General features: G+C 45.9%; 1 protein-coding gene across 1 annotated transcript in view; it reads left to right on the forward strand.

The window, feature by feature from the left end:
* The window catches only part of TNFSF10 (TNF superfamily member 10), a 39,838-nt gene that overhangs the window by 11,056 nt on the left and 4,167 nt on the right, over nucleotides 1–24,615 (forward strand). The window contains exons 2-4 of the mRNA XM_075338551.1: nucleotides 17,948–18,094; nucleotides 18,810–18,855; nucleotides 23,690–23,803. Coding sequence (XP_075194666.1) covers nucleotides 17,948–18,094; nucleotides 18,810–18,855; nucleotides 23,690–23,803 — 307 coding nt within the window. The remainder of the gene's footprint in view (nucleotides 1–17,947; nucleotides 18,095–18,809; nucleotides 18,856–23,689; nucleotides 23,804–24,615) is intronic.

The raw sequence follows: 24,615 nt of genomic DNA on the forward strand, positions 1-24,615 counted from the left end.
ACGCACATTTTTGCCTTAATTGATTTTGCCAAAGTTGCCTTTTCCAGAAATTTAGCGCTAAAAACACATGCGTATTTACCGCGTTTTAGATGCGTTTTCAGCGCTTTTTCACCTGCGTTTTGACAGATGCGTTTTGAACATCAAGACACTGCTAAATAAAGATTAAATAGTTAAACAGAATGAAAAAAGAAAAAAAAGGAAAACATAATTTTGGAATTAATAAAGAAAATAGTTATATTTCATGAAATTATAGCGGTTTTATAATATTTAATGCTAAAATAGCAATAAAATCAAAATTTTCTTTAATTTAATTGTCAGACTGTGTGTGTGTAAAGGGACATATTATTCCATTAATTTAATGTCAGTAACGCATGCGTTTTTGAAGTCAAAAACGCATGTTTTCTGCACCTAAAAAGCAGGTAAAACGCAGGAAATTTGAAGTTTCTTGTTTTTTGCCATTTCTCATTGACTTCAATGTTAGCAAAACGCACCCAAAATGGCAAAAACAATTGACATGCTGCTTCTTTGAACGCATGGTTTATGCCACAAAATATGCAAATTAAACACAGCGTTTTAAAAAGTGCGGTCTAGAAATCAACATTTTCCATAGACTTTGCTGGAAAATCAAAACGCATGCCTTTTGGCATAAAAAAGGTGCAGTTCAAATCGGACCTAAAAAGCAGCTAAAACGCAGGTGGAAACGCAAAGTGCGGTCATACCCTGTCACAAACCACCGGGGGGGTCACTCAGAAATCCCCCGCGCTGGCTACCAGTACGTCACAATCGGGGGGTAACAAGTGGGGGTCACCCCTCCTTTATACCTCCCGACCGACAGACAGAGCACGTGACGCGCTCTCTAGCGCCCCTCTTATAGTCAGGCCAATTATGGAATTGCCCGACAATAAGCAAGGAGGCCGCTATACTACTTATGCCGATTATTGAAGGGTCCCCGGTGAGAGTAAGGTATATATTCCCCCGACCTCCGCGGGCGGAATATATAAAATCTCCCCGAATCTCACTGGCCTCCCCACAATAATCCTTGGCACAATTCGCTGCCACCAACCGATTTACGGTAACTATTAGCCGAACACACAGACGTGGGATTCAAGATCGAGATAACAGAACAGCCCAAGATTAATTATATAATTTAATCAGCCTAAAGCACACTAGAAACTACAATATATACAATAGGGAATCTACAGAATATACATATGTCAGAGTACAGTTACAATCAAAGCATGGGTTACAAACAGGCATACACAGTTCCAGCAGTTACCTTGTTGCGTCTGGCCACAGGGGGGTGCTGTACCCAGGTTTCTAGGATCCTTCCCACAGATGTTTCCTACACGTGCCCCCAGCGAAAGAACGCTGGAAAATGGCCGAAGTAGGGTTATCAACCTGGGCAGATCCAGGTCCCCTCCTACCTTAGTGACCTCACAGGGAAGCACTGCCACTCCCCCTGCATGGATCAGAATTATCCAGCAAAGGGGATATTGGCCATAACTTTGCCTGGGAGCGTCGTAGGCAGACGCCAATGCTCTCATTGTGACAGTTATGAATTTAGCTACAGAACGAGGGGACTCATGACCTGTCTGCCAGTTCCCCATTGGCTGATATCACGCCTGGGGCATTTCCCAATGTCCTGCTCCCATAAAAAGGGTGTGCCGGCATCGTCCGCATGCGGAGACACCATTTTTATGGTTGCCATATTTATCGGAAATATGGCTTGCGAGATATGAACCATTTTTTACTGGAGTCGTTCTGTCTGGCTACTTCCAGAGCCTTGCTAATTAGATAGCAGCTCCTACTACAGGGTGACGGCAGGGAGTCATCCTGTGTCCATTGTTCCCACACCACCTCATCTCCATATCACAGGACATGGCCATGGAGGTGTAAGTGGAACACTGAGAACAAGAAGGGAGGGGGCACTGCCAGGGAGTGATGAGGGATTATGGCTGGAGTCATAATTCATCTTCATATCCCGGGATTTGCCTCACACCTCCCCCCTTTTGAGGGCGCTAGGGGGCAGCACACTCCGGTGTTCCCCCGTGCGCCCGTCCGCGACCTCTCCTTGTCGGGACAGCCCGTCTGCGTTACCGTGGTCACGGCCCCTTTTGTGGCGAATGGTGAAGTTGTATTGCTGGAGCGCAAGGCTCCATCGCAACAATCGCCCATTCGTCCCAGAGACGGTGTGCAACCAGCTGAGGGGATTGTGGTCCGTCTCCACGATGAAGTGGCGCCCGTATAGATAGGGTTGCAGACGCTGCAGGGCCCACACTATGGCCAGGCACTCCTTCTCCATCGTGGAATAGGCAACTTCCCTTGGTAACAGCTTCCTGCTCAGGTACAAGACTGGGTGCTCTTGGCTCGCAGAGTCCACCTGGCTGAGCACCGCACCGAGGCCGAAGTCACTGGCGTCGGTCTGTACTACAAACGGCCGCGTGAAGTCGGCTGCCTGTAGCACGGGCGGGCTGGACAGGGCGTCCTTTAGGGCCCGGAAGGCTGTCTCGCAGTCCATTGTCCAATCGACTGCAGAGGGCAGCTTCTTCTTGGTGAGGTCCGTCAAGGGCTTTGCCAGGCTACTATAGTATGGAACAAACCTCCTATAGTACCCAGCGGTCCCCAAGAAGGACATCACCTGCTTCTTGGTCCTGGGGGTGGGCCAGGATGCGATGGCTTCCACTTTCTCAGGCTCGGGCTTCAGTGTTCTCCCACCTACCCGGTGACCGAGGTACTGGACCTCGCTCATGGCCAGCTGACACTTTCCCGGCTTGATGGTCAAACCTGCCCGGTGGATCCGCCTGAGCACCTGTGCTAGATGCTCTAGGTGGTCCTCCCAGGTGGGACTGAAGACGGCAATGTCATCTAGGTACGCGGCCGCGTACCCTTCAAGTCCCTTGAGCAGGGTGTTGACCATCCGCTGGAAAGTGGCAGGGGCATTCCTCATCCCGAATGGCATCACCGTGGACTCGTATAGTCCAAATGGGGTAATAAAGGCAGAGCGTTCCCTGGCCTTGCGAGTCAGGGGGATCTGCCAATATCCCCGGCTCAGATCCATGATGGTCAGGCACTGAGCCCCGGCCAACTGATCGAGCAGGTCATCGATGCGTGGCATTGGGTACGCATCGGCGACCGTGACCGCATTGAGCCCCCTGTAGTCCACGCAGAACCGAGTGGTTCGGTCCTTCTTAGGGACGAGGACTACAGGCGAGGCCCAAGCGCTGTTGGATGCCTGGATCACCCCCAGCTTCAGCATCTCGTCAATCTCCTGGCGCATGTGTTGCTGCACCTCCAGGGAGACCCGATATGCTGAACGCCGGATCGGGGGATGATCCCCAGTGTCCACGTGATGGACAGCCAAGTCAGTCCTTCCGGGCTGGTTGGTAAACAACCCCCGGAAGGGGTGTAGGGTGGCCCACAGCTGGGACCGTTGGTCCTCCAAGAGCTGGTGGCCAACCTCCACATCCTCAATGGATCCGCCTGCCCTAACCTGGGCTAGCATATCCAAGAGGGTTTCCGCTTCTCCCTCCTCGGGCAGGTTGCACACGGGGAGCGCACATGCCTCCCGCTCATGATGTGCCTTCATCATGTTCACATGGAAGGGCTTCCGCCTTCCACGGGCAGGGTCCAGGGTGACCAGGTACGTCACAGGGTTGAGCTGCTGGTACACGAGGTATGGGCCTTCCCAGGCTGCCTGAAGCTTGTCCTGTGGTACGGGGACCAGTACCCACACCTTTTGACCCACTTGGTAGGTCCTCTCACAAGCGTTCTGGTCGTACCAACGCTTCTGATCGGCCTGGGCTTGAGCCATATTGTCGTGTACCAGTGGCGTCAAGGCCTGCATTTTGTCCCGGAAGCGCATGACATACTCGATAACCGACACTCCAGGGGTGGCCAAATCCCCTTCCCAAGCCTCTTTCACCAGAGCCAGGGGGCCCCGCACACGTCGCCCGTACAGGAGCTCAAACGGTGAGAATCCTGTTGAGGCCTGTGGAACCTCCCGGTAAGCAAATAACAGGTGTGGGAGATACCGCTCCCAGTCACGCCCATGGGAGTCGACCAACATCTTAAGCATCTGCTTTAAGGTGCCATTGAACCGCTCGCACAGGCCATTAGTCTGTGGATGGTACGGGCTGGCCACCAGATGTCGCACCTGGGCTTGCTTACAGAGGGCCTCCATCAGCTGGGACATGAATTGGGTCCCCCGGTCAGTGAGCATTTCCTGGGGAAAACCCACTCGGGAGAAAATCTCCAGCAATGCGGTGGCCACCTCGTCAGCCCGAATGGACGACAAGGCCACTGCTTCTGGGTACCGGGTGGCATAGTCCACTACCGTCAGTAGGAAGCGTTTCCCGGAGCTGCTGGGGATGGCCAGCGGGCCGACCAGATCCACAGCCACCCTCCTGAAAGGCTCATCGATGATTGGCAGAGATACTAGTGGGGCTTTGGGGCGTGGCCCCGCCTTCCCCACTCTCTGACAGGTTTCACACGAACGGCAGTAGGCAGCCACATCGGCCCCCATTTTTGGCCAGTAGAAATGCTGGTTTAACCTGGCCTTGGTCTTAGCGATCCCTAGGTGTCCGGCCATCGGAATCTCATGTGCGATCCGCAACAACTCCGTCCGGAACGGATAGGGTACCACCAACTGTCGGTCCCTGGGCCACGCCTCCGGTGAACCCTGCTGGACCGTGGCCCGGTACAGCCGTCCTTGGTCCCAGACCACTCGCTCCGGGTCCGAGTCCGAGGGAGGCTGTGCCGCCTGCTCCTTAAGAGCTTTCAGGCTGTCGTCAGCTTCTAACGCTGCCTGAAACCCCTGACTAGATGCGGCCAGAATCGACGAGACTGTCACATCTTCAGTCAGTACCCCGGGACCTGTGTCCTGGCCTCCACCTGACTCGGCTGCCACTTGGTCAGAAGGGGAAGAGCTATCGGACCTCCGGGAGGCCCCTTGGCTTCCAGCACTCCCACTGCGGGTGACAGCGGCCACAGCCGCTGCGACCGTGGGTCGTGCCTGCTCCTCCTCCGTTCCTGACCAAGTCGCCGGCTCAGGCAGACCTACCTGGCTTCCTGACACCCCGGTTGTGGGGGAACCATGCACCGAGATCTTACCTGGGAGCACTTCCGCTCCTGGACCGGCCCCAATCTCACCTGCCTGTTCCCCTCCTGCAGCAACAGAACCCCGCTGTGAAATCTCTGGGGACCCCACATTTGCTGTGGTAGCCCCCACCCCACACACTGGTCCTCCCCCTGCAGCACCCTGCTCTCTGCTTATCCCTGCAGAGGGCAACAGATCCCAGCTCACAGGCTGGTTACTTGTAGAGGCATTGTCACACCTTTCTCTGACCCCCTCCCCTGTCACAGCTGCAGCTGAGTGTGTGTCTATGGTGTCTATGCAAGCAGAAATATCAGAGTTCACTCCCTCCTCCCTTACATCATTCATAGATAACACATTAACATTGTTAGGAGTCATGTCAGTACGGGCTGAAGGTTCAGCCCTTGGTGGGGGCCCAAACTGGGAGGTTATCTGCCCCAAATCTGTCCCAAGTAGCACGTTTGCAGGGATCCGATCAGTTACCCCCACCTCCCTCACCCCCCGCCCTGCGCCCCAGTCCACATAAATGTCAGCAACAGGCAGCGCCGGGTCAGTGCCTCCAATCCCGGAGACAGCGAGGGTTTTTCCAGGGATCAAGTCTTGGGGGGACACCATCTCAGGCCGCACCAGAGTCACCTCCGAGGCGCTGTCTCGCAGTCCTATGGTCACAGACCGGCCGACGGTGACAGGTTGGAAGCTGTCCAGGGACCTACCACCACCCCCACCCACACAATACACCTTGGGCGGCCCTTGGGACGGGGACGGAGCCGGGGCCTTGGGACGCTGAGGGCACATGGCCTTGAAGTGTCCAGGTAGGTTGCACTGGTGGCACCGTCTTGGTTCCGCCACGGGCCTGGAGAGGGGAGTTGAGGGGGACACCCCCTGCAGTCTAGGGGCAGGTGGGGCAGTCGCAGAATTCATCTTACCCCCTCTCCAGGTGCTGCTGGTGGCCGCTCTCCTGGCCTCAGGGGCCCGGTTGTTGGTGTAGTCATCGGCAAGGGCAGCTGTAGCCGTGGACCCCTTTGGCTTCTGGTCTCGGATGAACTGGCGGAGATCCTCAGGGCAGTTCCACAAGAGTTGCTCCGTGATGAACAAGTCCAGGATCTCCGGTCCGGTGGAAAGCTGCAGGCCTTGGGTCCAGTGGTCGGCAGCTCGGGCAAGTGCCCGCCGGTGGTCAGCCCAGGAGTCCTTTGGTCCCTTCTGTAGGCTCCGGAACTTCTTGCGGTAGGACTCTGGAGTGAGGTTGTACTGTTGGATCAGGGCCCGCTTGATGGTGTCGTAGCCCTGATCTGCCTCAGCAGGCAAGTCCCCAAGGACATCCAGGGCCTTACCCCTTAAACGGGGGGTCAGGTATTTGGCCCACTGGTCCTTGTCCAGATGGTGCTGCAAGCAAGTCCGTTCAAAAGCAGTCAAGAAAGAGTCCAAGTCTCCATCCTTCTCCAGCACTGGGAAGTCCTCAACACGGACCTTTGGAAGTTTGGTGTCTCGAAGGTCACATGTGGCTGATGAGGGCCGGAGCTGAGCTAGCTGCAGCTGGTAGTCACGGTCTGCCTGTCGCTCTCGCTCTTCACGCGCTGCCTGCCGCTCTCGCTCCGCAGCCTCACGCTCTGCGTGCCGCTCCGCAGCCTCAGCGTCACGCGCTGCCTGCCGCTCTGCCCTGCGCTCTGCCAGGAGTTCCTTGTAGCCCTTCTGGTCTCCAGCCTGGAGAAGGGCCATAGCCATTTGAAGAAGGCTATCCGAGCCTCCCAGGCTCGGTGGAATGGCACGTGGTGATCTGCGGCACGCTGCAGAGCTAGGCGATTCACTGTCCCTTTCAGAGCGGAGGGCTGGCATCTGGCTCGTTGAGGAACCTTGGGTGAGCTCCTCCTCATCTTGTCCAGCAGTGCCAGGTTGTGCAATGTCCTCGGCAGAACGGTTTTCTGGCGTCGAGCTCCTGGAGGACTCGTGGGCAACCTCCTCATTGCTGTCCACAGCACCGTCCTCCCTCTCTTCGGCTCCTGCCTTAGCATTGGCCAGTTGCATAGCTCTGCTCCTGGTGCCATCAGCCATTCTTGCAGACTTTTGGTCACTGACACAGAACTGACACCTGATGCCTCCACACACCTTACAGTATCTGCACTCTGACACTCTAGTGTTGAGCTAGTCTGAAGACCCCAGCAGCCACAGCTGCTGCAGGCAGTCTTTAGTGTCTGGGAGTATGGGTCTCACACTCACACACACTATTATCTCGATCCCACCGCTTGTCACCAATATGTCACAAACCACCGGGGGGGTCACTCAGAAATCCCCCGCGCTGGCTACCAGTACGTCACAATCGGGGGGTAACAAGTGGGGGTCACCCCTCCTTTATACCTCCCGACCAACAGACAGAGCACGTGACGCGCTCTCTAGCGCCCCTCTTATAGTCAGGCCAATTATGGAATTGCCCGACAATAAGCAAGGAGGCCGCTATACTACTTATGCCGATTATTGAAGGGTCCCCGGTGAGAGTAAGGTATATATTCCCCCGACCTCCGCGGGCGGAATATATAAAATCTCCCCGAATCTCACTGGCCTCCCCACAATAATCCTTGGCACAATTCGCTGCCACCAACCGATTTACGGTAACTATTAGCCGAACACACAGACGTGGGATTCAAGATCGAGATAACAGAACAGCCCAAGATTAATTATATAATTTAATCAGCCTAAAGCACACTAGAAACTACAATATATACAATAGGGAATCTACAGAATATACATATGTCAGAGTACAGTTACAATCAAAGCATGGGTTACAAACAGGCATACACAGTTCCAGCAGTTACCTTGTTGCGTCTGGCCACAGGGGGGCGCTGTACCCAGGTTTCTAGGATCCTTCCCACAGATGTTTCCTACACGTGCCCCCAGCGAAAGAACGCTGGAAAATGGCCGAAGTAGGGTTATCAACCTGGGCAGATCCAGGTCCCCTCCTACCTTAGTGACCTCACAGGGAAGCACTGCCACTCCCCCTGCATGGATCAGAATTATCCAGCAAAGGGGATATTGGCCATAACTTTGCCTGGGAGCGTCGTAGGCAGACGCCAATGCTCTCATTGTGACAGTTATGAATTTAGCTACAGAACGAGGGGACTCATGACCTGTCTGCCAGTTCCCCATTGGCTGATATCACGCCTGGGGCATTTCCCAATGTCCTGCTCCCATAAAAAGGGTGTGCCGGCATCGTCCGCATGCGGAGACACCATTTTTATGGTTGCCATATTTATCGGAAATATGGCTTGCGAGATATGAACCATTTTTTACTGGAGTCGTTCTGTCTGGCTACTTCCAGAGCCTTGCTAATTAGATAGCAGCTCCTACTACAGGGTGACGGCAGGGAGTCATCCTGTGTCCATTGTTCCCACACCACCTCATCTCCATATCACAGGACATGGCCATGGAGGTGTAAGTGGAACACTGAGAACAAGAAGGGAGGGGGCACTGCCAGGGAGTGATGAGGGATTATGGCTGGAGTCATAATTCATCTTCATATCCCGGGATTTGCCTCACATACCCTATAAGCTAAGTGCATAGGCTTGTAGAGGATATAGTCCTTTTACTTTTCTAATCATTGCATCTATTTGGTGGAAACCAAAGATTAAGCAAAGATACAAATAAGGACGCTAGGTGCACCCTGGGTGTGGCCAAGAGTCTCAGCGCACTGTTATGCCACTGAGTTTACTTGCGCCGTCTCTCTCACTGGTGACTGACAGTGCTGGCTTCTCTGAGCTTTCTCTGCAGGCAGGCTAGCGCTGTCAATCACCAGTGAGGGAGGTAAAGGAGTACTAAGGTGCAATTTTCATAAGGGCTACAGCCCCTACAAGATATGCACTTAGTTTATAGTATACTTAGTGTACTTTACATACTGCAACATTTCAAGCGATCTCGTTAGCGATGTGACATGCCAGATCGCAGATAAGATTGCCGAGATCGCACATAGATTATTTTTGTAGCGCTGGTCACATGTGCGATCTCGGCAAATCGTATGTGCGATCTGGCGTGTTACATTGCAAACGAGATCGCTAGCGGTGTTGCAGCGTGTAAAGTACCCTTTCGTTTGGGTTGTCAAACTCCCTTTATTTCACTGTATAATCCTTATGTAATGCAATATTCCCAGGTGATAGATATATTGCATGAATTCTACACGACAAGCCTGAAGCATAGAACAATGCAATGCAAGGGAAAGAAGATTTTATGGCATTTTAGAGATTTTGAAATCCTCAGAATGACTTCTATAGAGAAGATTTGCAGCAAATCAGCAGCCGTATATGGAGCAGAAAATGTTCACCATATAGGATTGTATAATAGAAGCGATATTTTACCTGCTGTAAAGCTGAGTCCCGATGACTCCAGGACATATCACCCCACAGGCACAAAACCACAGCAACAATGGTGGACACACTGCCCCAATACCTAATGGAAGGAGCAGGCAAACTAGCAGGAGACTGCAGGAGGGGTTCCACCTCTTTTTCCTTTCAGTTCACATTCTGAGAGCTTGTGGAAGGTGAGATTTCTATTTCCTTCCACTAGGTGTTGGTTATGTGTGTCGGCCATTGTTGCAGTGGTTTTGTACATATAGGGCAGTGTGTCCTGGAGTCATGGGGACCCAGACTTGCAGCATGGGTGTTGTGGGGCACTAGATTGCCCACTCTGCTGTTGCACTGCCATTGCGGTGGTGATTGGCACATGGCGCCACACCTTCAAGGCTATTAACAGTTAGGGATCCACTGAGACCTTTGCCGTGACGTGGCAGTGGGCGTCATACAGTCTGATCAGAATGTTAAACTAAGAACCTCATGATCACTTCTAAGTTTTTGCCTGCCGGCATTTGAACAACGTATGATTTTGAGATGTGCTGTCCATGTCTTTCTCTACAGCTATGTTATAGACTTTCATTTAAATCTAGGGTTGTATAAATACCTGAAAAATACCCACATTCCCCTTCCCTGCCCTGTAGGAGCTGTTATACTGCTTCTATTACTGGATCTTAGTACGACCATGGGCTTTTGCGACAGGGTGTGTTAGCACGAATACTTGTTATTGTCTTGAGCAGAATATTTACAATTTCCCATTTTCTATCCAAAGACATCTATCTAGTAATCTGCAGAATACATTTACATGTAAGGATAATATTGTCATCATTACCAGATCTCAAAAATTACTGCAAAATTCATATAATTCATAATTCGTACCTTGACTTCAATTCTAGGAGCATTTTACTTCATCCTTGAGTATGTGAACTATTGTGCAGTATCGCTGTACAACCCATAATTGTGGTGTTGACATGGACTTAAAGGTGCATTCACACATTCAGTTTTTTTCTCAGACAGCACATAGGCCCACAGTGTCATGGATCCATGCACACATCTATCTAAACTGGTCGGTGTCTCTGGTTCTCCAGACTCAGAGCATGTCCTATTTTCATCTTCTTGGCAGATCAGTCATGGCTATAATAGTCTCTTTTTCTTTCAGATGATAAGGCCGCATTCACACCTCCATGTGTCATGATCTGAGTACGAACTGTAATTCCTGGACTGGCTGTGGATATCATAATCTGACCCTAGCAACCTCAACGGCATATATGGGGTTGTCAAGTTCAGGTCTGCAGACCCGCATCCGGTCCACGAATTTCGGTTCATACTTGGTCCCTGATACACCGATGTGTGAATGGTGCATAACACTCACACCGGAGCCTATGTTCACACATCCATGTAACTCTTACCATGCCTTTCAATTTGCATCTGTGTCTCACAAATCCCAATAGCTTTTATTGACTTATTCTGATCTGCAAAATTGGCTTACAGTATAGACCATGCGAGTTACATGGATCCCACCCTCGGATCCATGATTTGCAAACATGTGTGAATATAATTATTCTACTCTATGGGTCCAAGTGCTGTCCAAGAAAATTTGAACAGCACTCAGACATTTCACACAGAAGTGTGAATGCAGCCTTATTAATGGATAAAAACTGGAAAAACAATGATGGAAAAGGTCACAAAAGTGTAAACAGAGCTTAGCATAATACAAACTAGTGATAATATGGTCACATAGAACAAATATGGCCCATCTCCAAAGCCGGAATTAATATTCCTTAGGGTACGTGCCCACAATCAGGAAGACACTGCGTTCTAGATGGATTGTCATTCCTCTTACGGACATGCTAGTGTTCTTCATGGGAGAACGCAGCATATGGGCCCACAATGAAGGTTCTGGGCTCAGCAGATTTTCACTGTGTTCTCCCGTTAGGAACATAATGTCTCCGTAAGCATAAATTGACATCCTGCGGCTCTGGAAGCCGCGCCGCAGGTCAGTTTACAGAGTGTCTAAAAGAAGCACAGTGGGCAGGAGATTTCTATAAATCCCTTCCACTGTGCTTGTAGAATGTAGTGTTTTGGAGTCCAAAACACTGCTATCACTGATCGTGGGCATGGGCCCTTAGCGGCGTTTCTTGTTGACCAATGGAGGCTGCTTGGGATAGGTGTTCCTCGTTTTATGGATTCTATAAGCCCCAATAGACAATAAGGACAGAGATTGTTATTATGAGACAATACCTGCAAAAGAAAGAGTGGGGAAGGAGATCGGTAATTATTAGCCTCCTTGATAATTCCAGCTTTTATATGTTATTACTCCTCCGGAGCTCTGGTGATGATGTTGCACAGAGATCAGAGATAAGAGCTGTCTATAGAATCATCTAAAATTCTCAAAAGTGTTAAACTCACTTTCAACAGGACACCTTTAATCTGCAGGAAGTAAACTTTTTATTAAAGTTGTAGACCAGCCCAGCTGGCAATCTACTATACAAGGAAACTGGCCAGAGTATATGGAAATCACTGCTTCATATTAAGTTTAGAGTCCGGGAATCCAATCCAGGAACAAAGAGCCTTACCTCAAAAAAAATAGTGCAAAGCAAAAGAGATGACCTCTTGCTATAAGACAAGTCTTCAGTTCCTTCTAAACCTAAACCAGGAAACATCCATGAATCTTTAAGAATAAACAAAAGCTTCAGCACGAAATCTATCAAAGCAGGAAACTGAATTTTACCGACAAACTAGTTTTTCCATAATAGTCAGGCACAGCTTCCTACTACAGTAATCTACCATGTATTCAGTAATTAAAGAAAAATCTACACATTATTAGGGGGTGAGCAAACCCGAACTGTAAAGTTCGGGGTTCATACCGGACACATGTGACTCAACGTTATTTATTTTTTTTTGCAAATTTATTCCCTATCCACATTTGTTTGTAGGACAATTGTCCTGCACTTACCTCATTTTACTTCCTTTTACAGCCCACTCATCCTTACTATGGCAATTAGACAGCACCAAAGTTTTGGTCCCTATTGACATATGTAGTTCGGGGTCAAGTCTAGGTCCCGAACCGAACTGCTAAAGTCCAGCCGAACCCAGCGAACAAGAACGTCCACGCTCCAATCATCCCTAATTATTAGCACAAAGTCATAAACCCCAGCCATGAGAAGTATATACAGTATATGAAGGTGCGAAGGGAGCTCATAGCAAACTGGAATATGTGGTTAGATTTCTGTTACTGATTCACCCTCCCAACCATTTGTACAGGAGGACTTGGTATTTCTTTTGCTTTGTTTCTTTGCATGATCTTTAGGTTAATTTCCAGCATCATGTCAATAAAGATGTAATGACAGACTCCCACCATATTGGCTTCAATCAATCTGATCTGGAATTATTCCCTCCAGGGGCCATAGAGTACTATAAGGGGTACTTTACACACTGCGACATCGCTAGCGATGTGAAATTCTAGATCTCAAGTGCGATCTTTTGAGATCGCACATGCGTAAAATGACCTATGTGCGATCTCCAAAGAACTCACTTGCGATCTAGAATTTCACATCGCTAACGAGATCGCTAGCGATGTCGCAGTGTGTAAAGTACCCTTTATAGCCAGATCCTGTAAGATATTTACCCCTGAAATTACTATAGCTATGTAATTAAATATAAGCAAATGATAGCAGTAGTGATCTATGTACAGCCATCATTTTAAGACAGTGCAAGTAATATTGAGCTATGTAAATATTTCTTAAAGGAGAACTATAAAGTGATGAGTGAGCAATGAGCATGCTTGGCACTGCTCAATACTCGATCAAGCATCGGGGTGCCCGGCAAGCTCAATACTATAGCGTATTGGGATTTGCTCCATCGCTTTGCTCATGTTTTGTGGCTGTTTTTCAGCCATTAAACATGTGGGAATTGTCAGCCAATCATGGTAATGCCATATCCATTTTGACTACTGGCATTATTGTAATTGGCCGGCTGCATTGCATTATCGGGTCTTATATGAGACCCGTAGTTAGGATGCTTCCAGTTCAGGGAGGGTTGATGTAGGAGGGACAGAACAGATTAGTGCAGGCATGTAGGCAGGGTTTACAATTGCACCCTTTAGTGCCTTTCATGTGCCACTAAAAGGTGTTTTAAGGCTGGTTTAATTTAATAAACAAATAATTAAAAAAAAAATTGCTTGGGGGTCCCCCCTATTTTTTATAACCATCCAAACTGACAAATCTGCTTTACCTTGGCTGGTTATCCCAAACTTTTTTTTAAATTACTAGCTGTTAAGATCTATTAACCAGACATAGATCTCCCTGAGAATCCGCCTCCAGATCTTATTTTAAATAAAAGGAGGTGTTACCAGTGTGAGAAATATAACTAGCACAGAACAGTAGAACTGAATTTTGTCTTCTTACAAACACATTTGCTGCAGCTTTCACAGCTCTGCAATATTGCAACAATATTGCAACTCTGTCTGCCTGTGAAATGGAAGATGAAGATGAGAGGAACCTGCAGATGTGTCAATTATAATCACACACAGCTCTGCAGTGAGATCAGGAGAGCGGGCATCACATATCACACTGGTAACACCCCTTTTATTAAAAATAATATCTAGAGGCAAAATCTCATGCAGGTGATATCATTGGCTGACCCAAAGGCTGGAACAGCTCATTTACATGTAACAAAAATGTGTATTTCTTTGAAATAACACCTCATAGTATCATAGTATCATAGTTTTTAAGGTTGAAGGGAGACTCTAAGTCCATCTAGTTCAACCCGTAGCCTAACATGTTGATCCAGAGGAAGGCAAAAAAAACCCCCAATGTGACAAACAAGTTCCAATGGGGAAAATATTTCCTTCCTGACTCCTCATCCAGCAATCAGACTAGTTCCCTGGATCAACACCCTGTCATAAAATCTAATATACATAACTGGTAATATTAAATTTTTCAAGAAAGGCGTCCAGGCTCTGCCTAAATGTTAGTAGTGAATCACTCATTACAACATCATGCGGCAGAGAGTTCCATAGTCTCACTGCTCGTACAGTAAAGAATCCTCGTCTGTGATTATGATTAAACCTTCTTTCCTCAAGACGTAGCGGATGCCCTCGTGTTCCGGTCGCAGGCCTAGGTGTAAAAAGATCTTTGGAAAGGTCTCTGTACTGTCCCCTCATATATTTATACATTGTGATTAGATCCCCCCTAAGCCTTCGTTTTTCCAGACTAAATAACCCCAAGTTTAATAACCTGTCTTGGTATTGCAGCCCACCCATTCCTCTAATAATCTTGGTCGCTCTTCTCTGCACCCTTTCCAGTTCAGCTATGTCCTTCTTATATATCGGTGACCAGAATTGTACACAGTATTCTAAGTGCGGTCGCACTAGTGACTTGTACAGAGGTAGAACTATATTTTTTTCATGAACACTTATACCTCTTTTAATACATCCCATTATTTTATTAGCCCTGGCAGCAGTTGCCTGACACTGTCCACTAAAGTGAAGTTTACCATCCACCCATACACCCAAGTCTTTTTCTGTGCCTGTTTTACCCAGTGTTCTACAATTAAGTACATAATCATACATTTTATTTCCTCTACCCAAGTGCATGACCTTACATTTATCTACATTAAACTTCAATTGCCACTTCTCAGCCCAATCCTCCAATTTACATAAATCTCCCTGTAATATAAACTTATCCTCCTCTGTATTGATTACCCTGCAGAGTTTAGTATCATCTGCAAATATTGAAATTCTACTCCGCATGCCCCCAACAAGGTCATTAATAAATATGTTGAAAAGAAGCGGGCCCAATACTGACCCCTGTGGTACCCCACTATGAACTGAGACCCAGTCCGAGTACGTACCATTAATAACCACCCTTTGTTTCCTATCACTGAGCCACTTTTTAACCCAGTTACACATATTTTCCCCTATCCCCATTATTCTCATTTTATGTACCAACCTTTTGTGTGACAACGTATCAAAAGCTTTTGAAAAGTCCATATACACAACATCCACTGCATTTCCCTGGTCCAGGCTTGAACTTACCTCTTCATAGAAGCTGATCAAATTAGTTTGACAGGATCGATCCCTCATAAACCCATGTTGATACTCTGTCATAAGGTTATTTTTCTTGAGATACTCCAGTATAGCATCTCTCAAGAACCCCTCAAGGATTTTACCAACCGTAGAGGTTAAACTTACCGGCCTATAATTTCCCGGCTCAGTTTTTGTCCCCTTTTTGAATATTGGCACCACATTTGCTATGCGCCAGTCCTGCGGTACTGACCCTGTTATTAAGGAATCTGTGAAGATTAAAAATAGTGGTCTATCTATCACAGAACTCAATTCCTGTAGTACTCTGGGGTGTATGCCATCCGGGCCCGGAGATTTGTCAACCTTAGTGATTTCGAGGCGGCGGCGTACTTCCTCCTGGGTTAAGCAGGTAATATTCAAGGGTGAATTTATGGCATCACTGGTCATGTCATCTGCCATGGCATTTTCTTGTATAAAAACCGTAGAAAAAAATTCATTCAGCAGGTTGGCTTTACCCTCATCCCCTTCCACCATTTCACCAAGACTATTTTTAAGGGGACCAACACTATCGCTTTTCAGTTTTTTACTGTTTATGTAGTTAAAGAATATTTTAGGATTATTTTTACTTTCTCTTGCAATGAGTCTCTCTGTCTCAAACTTAGCTAACTTAATTTGCTTTTTACATATTTTATTTAATTTTCTATAATTATATAATGCCTCCTCACTACCTACCCTCTTTAATTCTTTTAAGGCTTTCTGTTTTTCTTTTATTGCTTCCCTTACAGCTCTATTTAGCCATAGGGGTTTCTTCCTATTTCTAGCATGTTTATTCCCATAGGGTATATTTTCTGCACAAGTCCTATTCAGGATGCTCATAAAAGTCTCCCATTTGCTTTGTGTACTTTTATTACTTAGTATCACAGATCTCAAGTTCTCATTTTATTCATCTTCCTATGACCTACATACCCATATAGATGGATTAGGAGGGTTAATACTACTGACAGATTCCCTTTAATTTATTTTATTTCTGTTTTGAGTTAATGTCTAGCCTTGAGGCTTTAGTTTGTCATTCATTCTGGGTTATGTTTAGTTAAAGCTTATTCCCAGAGTTCTGAATAAAATCAGGTTAGGGCATGTGTAAAATAAAACTGCTACATGTATTGTCTACACATCAAAAAATAAGGTGGGGAAAAAAATAGTTAAAATAAATCCTGTTTTATCTTTTTTTTCCCATATGGTTATATTCACGCTGCAAAAATAGAGTAGGAAAAAAATTATGGTAGTTGCTTCTTCAATGTTACAACTATTACTACTGGATCCTTTTTCACAGGGAAACTGAGGTCAGTCCAAGATTTGGATCTATTATTATTATTATTATTATTATTATTATGGATAATACCAATATTATCATCCCCTATAGTTTCTTGTTCACCTAGATGACTATATTATATTGATATAGTTTTCATGACTAAAACCATACCATGCTGAATTGACAGTTTACTTATTTTGTGTTAGAAGCCCACATATAGTGCGTCATTTTTCTAGGAAGCAACTTTTCCCATCTGACACTGAATTCCTGGAGAATCCTATATGAGTCAGATGAGCAGACCTCATCCAGATGTTTCCTTGGTTTTATTTCATGTCCAGTTAGAAAAGTGATCCCATTGTAATAGTAAATCTGAAAGCTATACTTGGCTGTGCAGCCTATGGATATACAGTATACTGTTCTGATACGTCCCTGTGCCTTGGGGCCACTAGTGTACCTTCTATAGGGGCCAGAGATAAAACTGGTCATTCTTCATTCTTAATCCTGCATTTTGATTAAGAGATAAACTCTGGTTCCTCCTATTTTGATACACAGCCAAGATAAGCCCACAGCTGGGGGTGGCAGCCTGTAGCCATGGCTTTATCAGTGCTGGTATCTGTATACAGTGGGGACCCTATGTCATTTTTTTTATTTATTTATTTTGCACTGCAGTATAAGGCCACAAATAGCACCTGTGATTGCAGCCAATCACATGCGCTGTTAGAGAGGGTGGGGGCATGGTCTACAGGCAGCCAATCAGAGTCGCCGGTGGGCGCGAAAAGCAGTGAATATGTATGTAGACTGATGAGTGGACCCAGAAGTAACATTACAGCTGTGCAGGAGGCTCCTGCTTTAACCCTTTTATTTTACAGGTAATGTTCAGATCCCTATAGACTTATATGGGGTTCAGTATCCAGGCAAATGTTTAGGTTCAAGTCCAGTCCCAAACTGGACTTTTTGTTTTAAAGTCCGGCCGGACGCATCTGTGGGTGCACTCAACACAGTTGACATATACGGACCGCCAAGATGAGAAGGTCGATGGAGAGTATTGGTATTAATGTTGAATCACACTGGAATGTGGAAAGCGTTTTTCACTATGAAGACTGTCCTTTGTGTTTGAAGCAAGTACAATGTAATATTCATCTACTCACAGAAATAAACATCTTATAATACAGAGATTTTCTTTTTTCTAGATGAATGAGAATTACATAAGAAACAATATCGCCTGCTTGGTGGGAGAAGACTTCAGTTACGTGTTTCAAGCAGCAAGTGTCAATAGTGCTGATGACAATGAACCATGCAGAGAAGTGAAGAAACAAGTCCAGCGTCTTATCAGAAATGTAAGTTATTCGCAAATTATCTTTTGTTAACATTTAGGCGGGCTTTGCACGCTGCGACATCGCAAGCCGATGCTGCGATGCCGAGCGCGATAGTCCCCGCCCCCATCGCAGGTACGATATCCTTGTGATAGCTGCCGTAGCGAACATTATCGCTACAGCAGCTTCACATGGACTCACCTGTCCTGGGACGTCGCTCTGACCGGCGACCCGCCTCCTTATTAAGGGGGCGGGTCGTACGGCATCACTGCGACGTCACACGGCAGGTGGCCAATAGTAGCGGAGGGGCGGAGATGAGCGGGATGTAAACATCCCGCCCACCTCCTTCCTTCCGCATATCCTACGGGAGCCGCGGTGACGCCGGTAGGAGATGTTCCTCGCTCCTGCGGCTTCACACACAGCGGTGTGTGCTGCCGCAGGAATGAGAAACAACATCGGACCGTCACGTCAGCGTAATTATGTATTACGCCAACGCTACACCGATGATACGATTACGACGCTTTTGCGCTCGTTAATCGTATCATCTAGGCTTTACACACTACGATGTCGCCTGCGATGCCGGATGTGCGTCATTTTCAATTTGACCCCACCGACATCGCATCTGTGATGTCGTAGTGTGCAAAGTACCCCTTAGTCAGGCCAGTTTTAAGCAATCACACTAAATGTTCTTTTTTCACATTAATTGTTAATTAGTAATTTCTTGGATTTTTACTTTTAGATTTTGGAGGAAAAGTATGGAATTGAAATAACATCCCTGATTAAAGGTACGGTATCTTTTTCCACCATCTTTTTTCTGCAGTCTTGTACCTGATCTTAGGAACTGATCATTACACTAATAAAAGGGTGGAGGCATTTAATTTCCAATAAATGATTGTATTAGGTCAGTCACGCCACTTTTATTTCTCCCAGCCCTACTATTACATGTACTTGCCGACATTTACTTACGACTAGCAATTTATACCTTGGTGTTATTGAAAGAGCGCTAAAGTAAAGACAACAAATTTATTAAGAAGCTTTGACCACTTCATACATTTATTTCATTATTTAGTCGACTGGCGTAAATGTATGCAATAATTTATACATTTGTTGCACTACATAAAACCACGTCTTGCCTATCCAAATTTTGATCATTTTATGAGTAGTGCCTAAAGCACTTGTAAAGAAAAACAAAGTTTCAAATTGTGCAGCAAAATACATGCAGCGAGTCAAATAATACATTTTAACCATTGTTTTTTGGCCAAGCTTTGGAAACAACTCTTTTTCAGTTCACTGTGCCATGTAGGTTAAATAGTGTGTGGCTATGACCAGAAGTACTCAGTGGTGCACACATGGTGGTTTCTGGACATGCTCAATAGTGCACATGGTGCTTTCTGGACATAGTCAGTGGTGTATTTGTGATTTTTGGACATGCTCAGTGGTGTACATTGTGAGTTCTGGACATCCTCAGTTGTGCACATGGTGGTTTCTGGACATGCTCAATAGTGCACATGGTAATTTCTGGACATGCTCAGTGGTGTACATGGTGGTTTGTGGACATCCTCAATAGTGCATATTGTGATTTCTGGACATGCTCAGAGGTGCATTTGTGATTTCTGGACATGCTCAGTGGTGCACATGGTATTTTCTGGACATGCTCAGAGGTGTACATTGTGAGTTCTGGACATCCTCAATTGTGCACATGGTGGTTTCTGGACATGCTCTGCTCAGTGGAGCATTTGTGGTTTCTGGACATTCTCAGTGGTGCACATGGTGGTTTCTGGACATGCTCAGTGGTGTACATGGTGGTTTCTGGACATCCTCAATCGTGCATATTGTGATTTCTGGACATGCTCAGAGGTGCATTTGTGATTTCTGGACATGCTCAGTGGTGCACATGGTATTTTCTGGACATGCTCAGTGGTGTACATTGTGAGTTCTGGACATCCTCAATTGTGCACATGGTGGTTTCTGGACATGCTCTGCTCAGTGGAGCATTTGTGGTTTCTGGACATTCTCAGTGGTGCACATGGTGGTTTCTGGACATTCTCAGTGGTGCACATGGTGGTTTCTGGACATGCTCAGTGGTGTACATGGTGGTTTCTGGACATCCTCAATCGTGCATATTGTGATTTCTGGACATGCTCAGAGGTGCATTTGTGATTTCTGGACATGCTCAGTGGTGCACATGGTATTTTCTGGACATGCTCAGTGGTGTACATTGTGAGTTCTGGACATCCTCAATTGTGCACATGGTGGTTTCTGGACAGGCTCTGCTCAGTGGAGCATTTGTGGTTTCTGGACATTCTCAGTGGTGCACATGGTGCTTTCTGGACTTGCTCAGTGGTGCACATGGTGATTTCTGGACATATTTAAACATATGTCGTGTTCCTTCATTATAGGATCTGAACACCATAAACAGTAAGCAGTTGCCTCCATGGTCGTAGATGTCAGATGCCTTCCCCTTTGTAGCTGCTTTCTTGTCTCAGACTGCATATTAGTCATTTATTAGTCATTGTACCGTTGTCAGACTGTTATCCATTTATGTGAAGACTGCAAACTTTGTATAACTTTTTTTCTGTACACACTTGCTGCTATTGTATCTAATCAATGTCATACGTTTCACAGGTCAAATGAGCAAAGTCCAATTCTTCACTGCTTGTAAAATGCATTTAACTATACATTTGGCATATTAATAAGTTCTTACATAAATCTATATTTCTTGTCACGTTGTGGCTGACCTCTTCTGTTAGTTTGTTTGCACAGGTTGGTCCTTATAAATGTCTTAAAGAAAACCTTTTATTAGTTTTTAGTTATAGTATTTGCGTAAGTGTAAAGAGGATTGTGCATAGTCAATACCAGAGGTCCAAAGTGCTGGAACAAAACGGCTACATATTAGGATTTTCTCATTAGAAATACTGTTCCTTCACTAAAGCCATAATGGAAGGATACACAGTCAAGGGGGATTAGAGTTCAGAAAAGAAATCAATACCAGGTCGGTGACGGTGCAAATGATTTCATTCTCTGTCTAGATTTGTTGTGATATACTTGTCTTTTAGAAGAGTAATTTAAAGGTGTATTACAATTTTATTGTGAAATGAAAAGGTCTGCAACTTTCCAATATACTTTCTATATGAATCACTTATGGCATTTAAAATTTCAGCTTGCAGCTAGTCAATAGGAATCTTCAATGTTTACTTTAAAGGAGTGGTTTGGTTCTTTATTACTGGTGGCCTATCCTTAAAATAGGTGATCAATACCAGATTGGTGGAGAAACACTTGACACTTCCACTGATCAGCTGCTCCTGGTGCCGGTGGTAGCCGGATGTTCTTAGCTGCAGAATACAAAAACGTAGATCCATCAATTGCATAATGGCCAAAGTGAAGTACTGTAGATTTACCCTTATTCATTTGAATATTAGCAGAAATGCAGTTATAATGTGCGTAGGGCGGTAGCCATGGGCGAGGTCTTCTTCTGTAACACTCCGCCATGCTACAGAAAATGGAGGATTCTGTGTGTGTGTGTGTGTGTGTGTGTGTGTGTGTGTGTGTTGCTCTTATTACCATGGACACATTCACCTTTGGGCTTGCCACTCTCCATCCACTACCCTACCCTTGAAACAGGAACCCTCTTACACTGGTCCCTAACACTCCTTCTTCTCCCTGGCTAACTAGATCCTTTCCAAACAAGAGTCTATATAAGAATAAAAAATACTTTGACCTTTTGTGGCCCCCTTACCTCCCGGGCCCCTGGTTGCACCAACGCTATGTCCACCCCTGGCTCCACCAACAGCAACACATATCAAAATTGTTTTCTATATAAAACATTTGTGACATTTTTACAAATTTCTAGGATTTGTCACCATCTGTTGCTTTAGACACAGATTACAATGTGCATGTTTGGTAGTATACAGTTAGGTCCAGAAATATTTGGACAGTAACACAAGTTTTGTTATTTTAGCTGTTTACAAAAACATGTTCAGAAATACAATTATATATATAATATGGGCTGAAAGTGCACACTCCCAGCTGCAATATGAGAGTTTTCACATCCAAATCGGAGAAAGAGTTTAGGAATCATAGCTCTGTAATGCATAGCCTCCTCTTTTTCAAAGGACCAAAAGTAATTGGACAAGGGACTCTAAGGGCTGCAATTAACTCTGAAGGCGTCTCCCTCGTTAACCTGTAATCAATGAAGTAGTTAAAAGGTCTGGGGTTGATTACAGGTGTGTGGTTTTGCATTTGGAAGCTGTTGTTGTGACAAGACAACATGCGGTCTAAGGAACTCTCAATTGAGGTGAAGCAGAACATCCTGAGGCTGAAAAAAAAGAAAAAATCCATCAGAGAGATAGCAGACATGCTTGGAGTAGCAAAATCAACAGTCGGGTACATTCTGAGAAAAAAGGAATTGACTGGTGAGCTTGGGAACTCAAAAAGGCCCGGGCGTCCACGGATGACAACAGTGGTGGATGATCGCCGCATACTTTCTTTGGTGAAGAAGAACCCGTTCACAACATCAACTGAAGTCCAGAACACTCTCAGTGAAGTAGGTGTATCTGTCTCTAAGTCAACAGTAAAGAGAAGACTCCATGAAAGTAAATACAAAGGGTTCACATCTAGATGCAAACCATTCATCAATTCCAAAAATAGACAGGCCAGAGTTACATTTGCTGAAAAACACCTCATGAAGCCAGCTCAGTTCTGGAAAAGTATTCTATGGACAGATGAGACAAAGATCAACCTGTACCAGAATGATGGGAAGAAAAAAGTTTGGAGAAGAAAGGGAACGGCACATGATCCAAGGCACACCACATCCTCTGTAAAACATGGTGGAGGCAACATGATGGCATGGGCATGCATGGCTTTCAATGGCACTGGGTCACTTGTGTTTATTGATGACATAACAGCAGACAAGAGTAGCCGGATGAATTCTGAAGTGTACCGGGATATACTTTCAGCCCAGATTCAGCCAAATGCCGCAAAGTTGATCGGACGGCGCTTCATAGTACAGATGGACAATGACCCCAAGCATACAGCCAAAGCTACCCAGGAGTTCATGAGTGCAAAAAAGTGGAACATTCTGCAATGGCCAAGTCAATCACCAGATCTTAACCCAATTGAGCATGCATTTCACTTGCTCAAATCCAGACTTAAGACGGAAAGACGCACAAACAAGCAAGACCTGAAGGCTGCGGCTGTAAAGGCCTGGCAAAGCATTAAGAAGGAGGAAACCCAGCGTTTGGTGATGTCCATGGGTTCCAGACTTAAGGCAGTGATTGCCTCCAAAGGATTCGCAACAAAATATTGAAAATAAATTTTTTTTTTTTGGGTTTGGTTTATTTGTCCAATTACTTTTGACCTCCTAAAATGTGGAGTGTTTGTAAAGAAATGTGTACAATTCCTACAATTTCTATCAGATATTTTTGTTCAAACCTTCAAATTAAATGTTACAATCTGCACTTGAATTCTGTTGTAGAGGTTTCATTTCAAATCCAATGTGGTGGCATGCAGAGCCCAACTCGCGAAAATTGTGTCACTGTCCAAATATTTCTGGACCTAACTGTATATACAATTTGGATTATATATATCATTGTTTCAAACATTTTTTTTTTGTTAATCCAGAAAAGGTTTCCGAAGTTCTTCCAGTCTCTGTTGCTGAGAGGCAAGTTTACACCGGCCCAATGATTGCTGCCCATGTCACTGGGGCTGGCAAGAAAGCCACAACGTCTGTAAAAGGTATGATACAGGATTTATATAAATAATAAGATATTAACAATGACTTTTAGATAGCAGTGAGGTGGATTTTTGGAATATATATATATATATATATATATATATATATATATATATGTGTATATATATATATATATATATATACACAGGTTTACCGAAAACAGGAAATTCAGAATTGTGGATTTTCTAAGTATGATTCCAAGGATATACTTCTATACTTTTGTAACAATTTATTTAAACTTCTTACTCTTTTTTGAGGGGGTGGGGGGGGTTTACTGGCGCTAAATGAGTAGTCTTATTAGAAATACTCAGAATACATGAATGGAAAATTAATCCTCACATGGTGAAAAGACGATCTTATATTCCTAGTTACGTAGGACACTAACCTATAATTTAAAGGGAACCTGTCATCAGAAATTTAGCTATAAAGCTAAAAGTTCCCCCCTCTGCAGCTCCTGGGCTGCATTCTAGGAAGCTTCCTATAATTTTTTTGGCACCTTTTATACCAAAATAAACACTTTGTAAACTGGTACCTTTTCGTATGCAAATTTCTAAAATCGTCCATGGGGGCAGGCTGCCTGGGGTCCGTTGCTGTCCTCCTGCAGATTTACGCCGCCCCCGAACGCTGAATTTCAAAAGCTCAGGACGCCGCCCCTGGGTGCCCGTGGTCCCGCGCATGCGCTGTTCCACTGTAGCGGTGCCGTGCACTGCGTGCACGTGTGACCGCTAGTGACGCTTTGCGCGGGCACGAGGTTATGGGCGGCGCTGTGAGTGTCATCAGTAAGTGCCGCCCATAACCTCGTGACCGCACTTTC

The sequence above is a fragment of the Anomaloglossus baeobatrachus genome, chromosome 3 (genome assembly GCF_048569485.1).
Source record: "Anomaloglossus baeobatrachus isolate aAnoBae1 chromosome 3, aAnoBae1.hap1, whole genome shotgun sequence".
Taxonomy (NCBI): Eukaryota; Metazoa; Chordata; class Amphibia; order Anura; family Aromobatidae; genus Anomaloglossus; species Anomaloglossus baeobatrachus.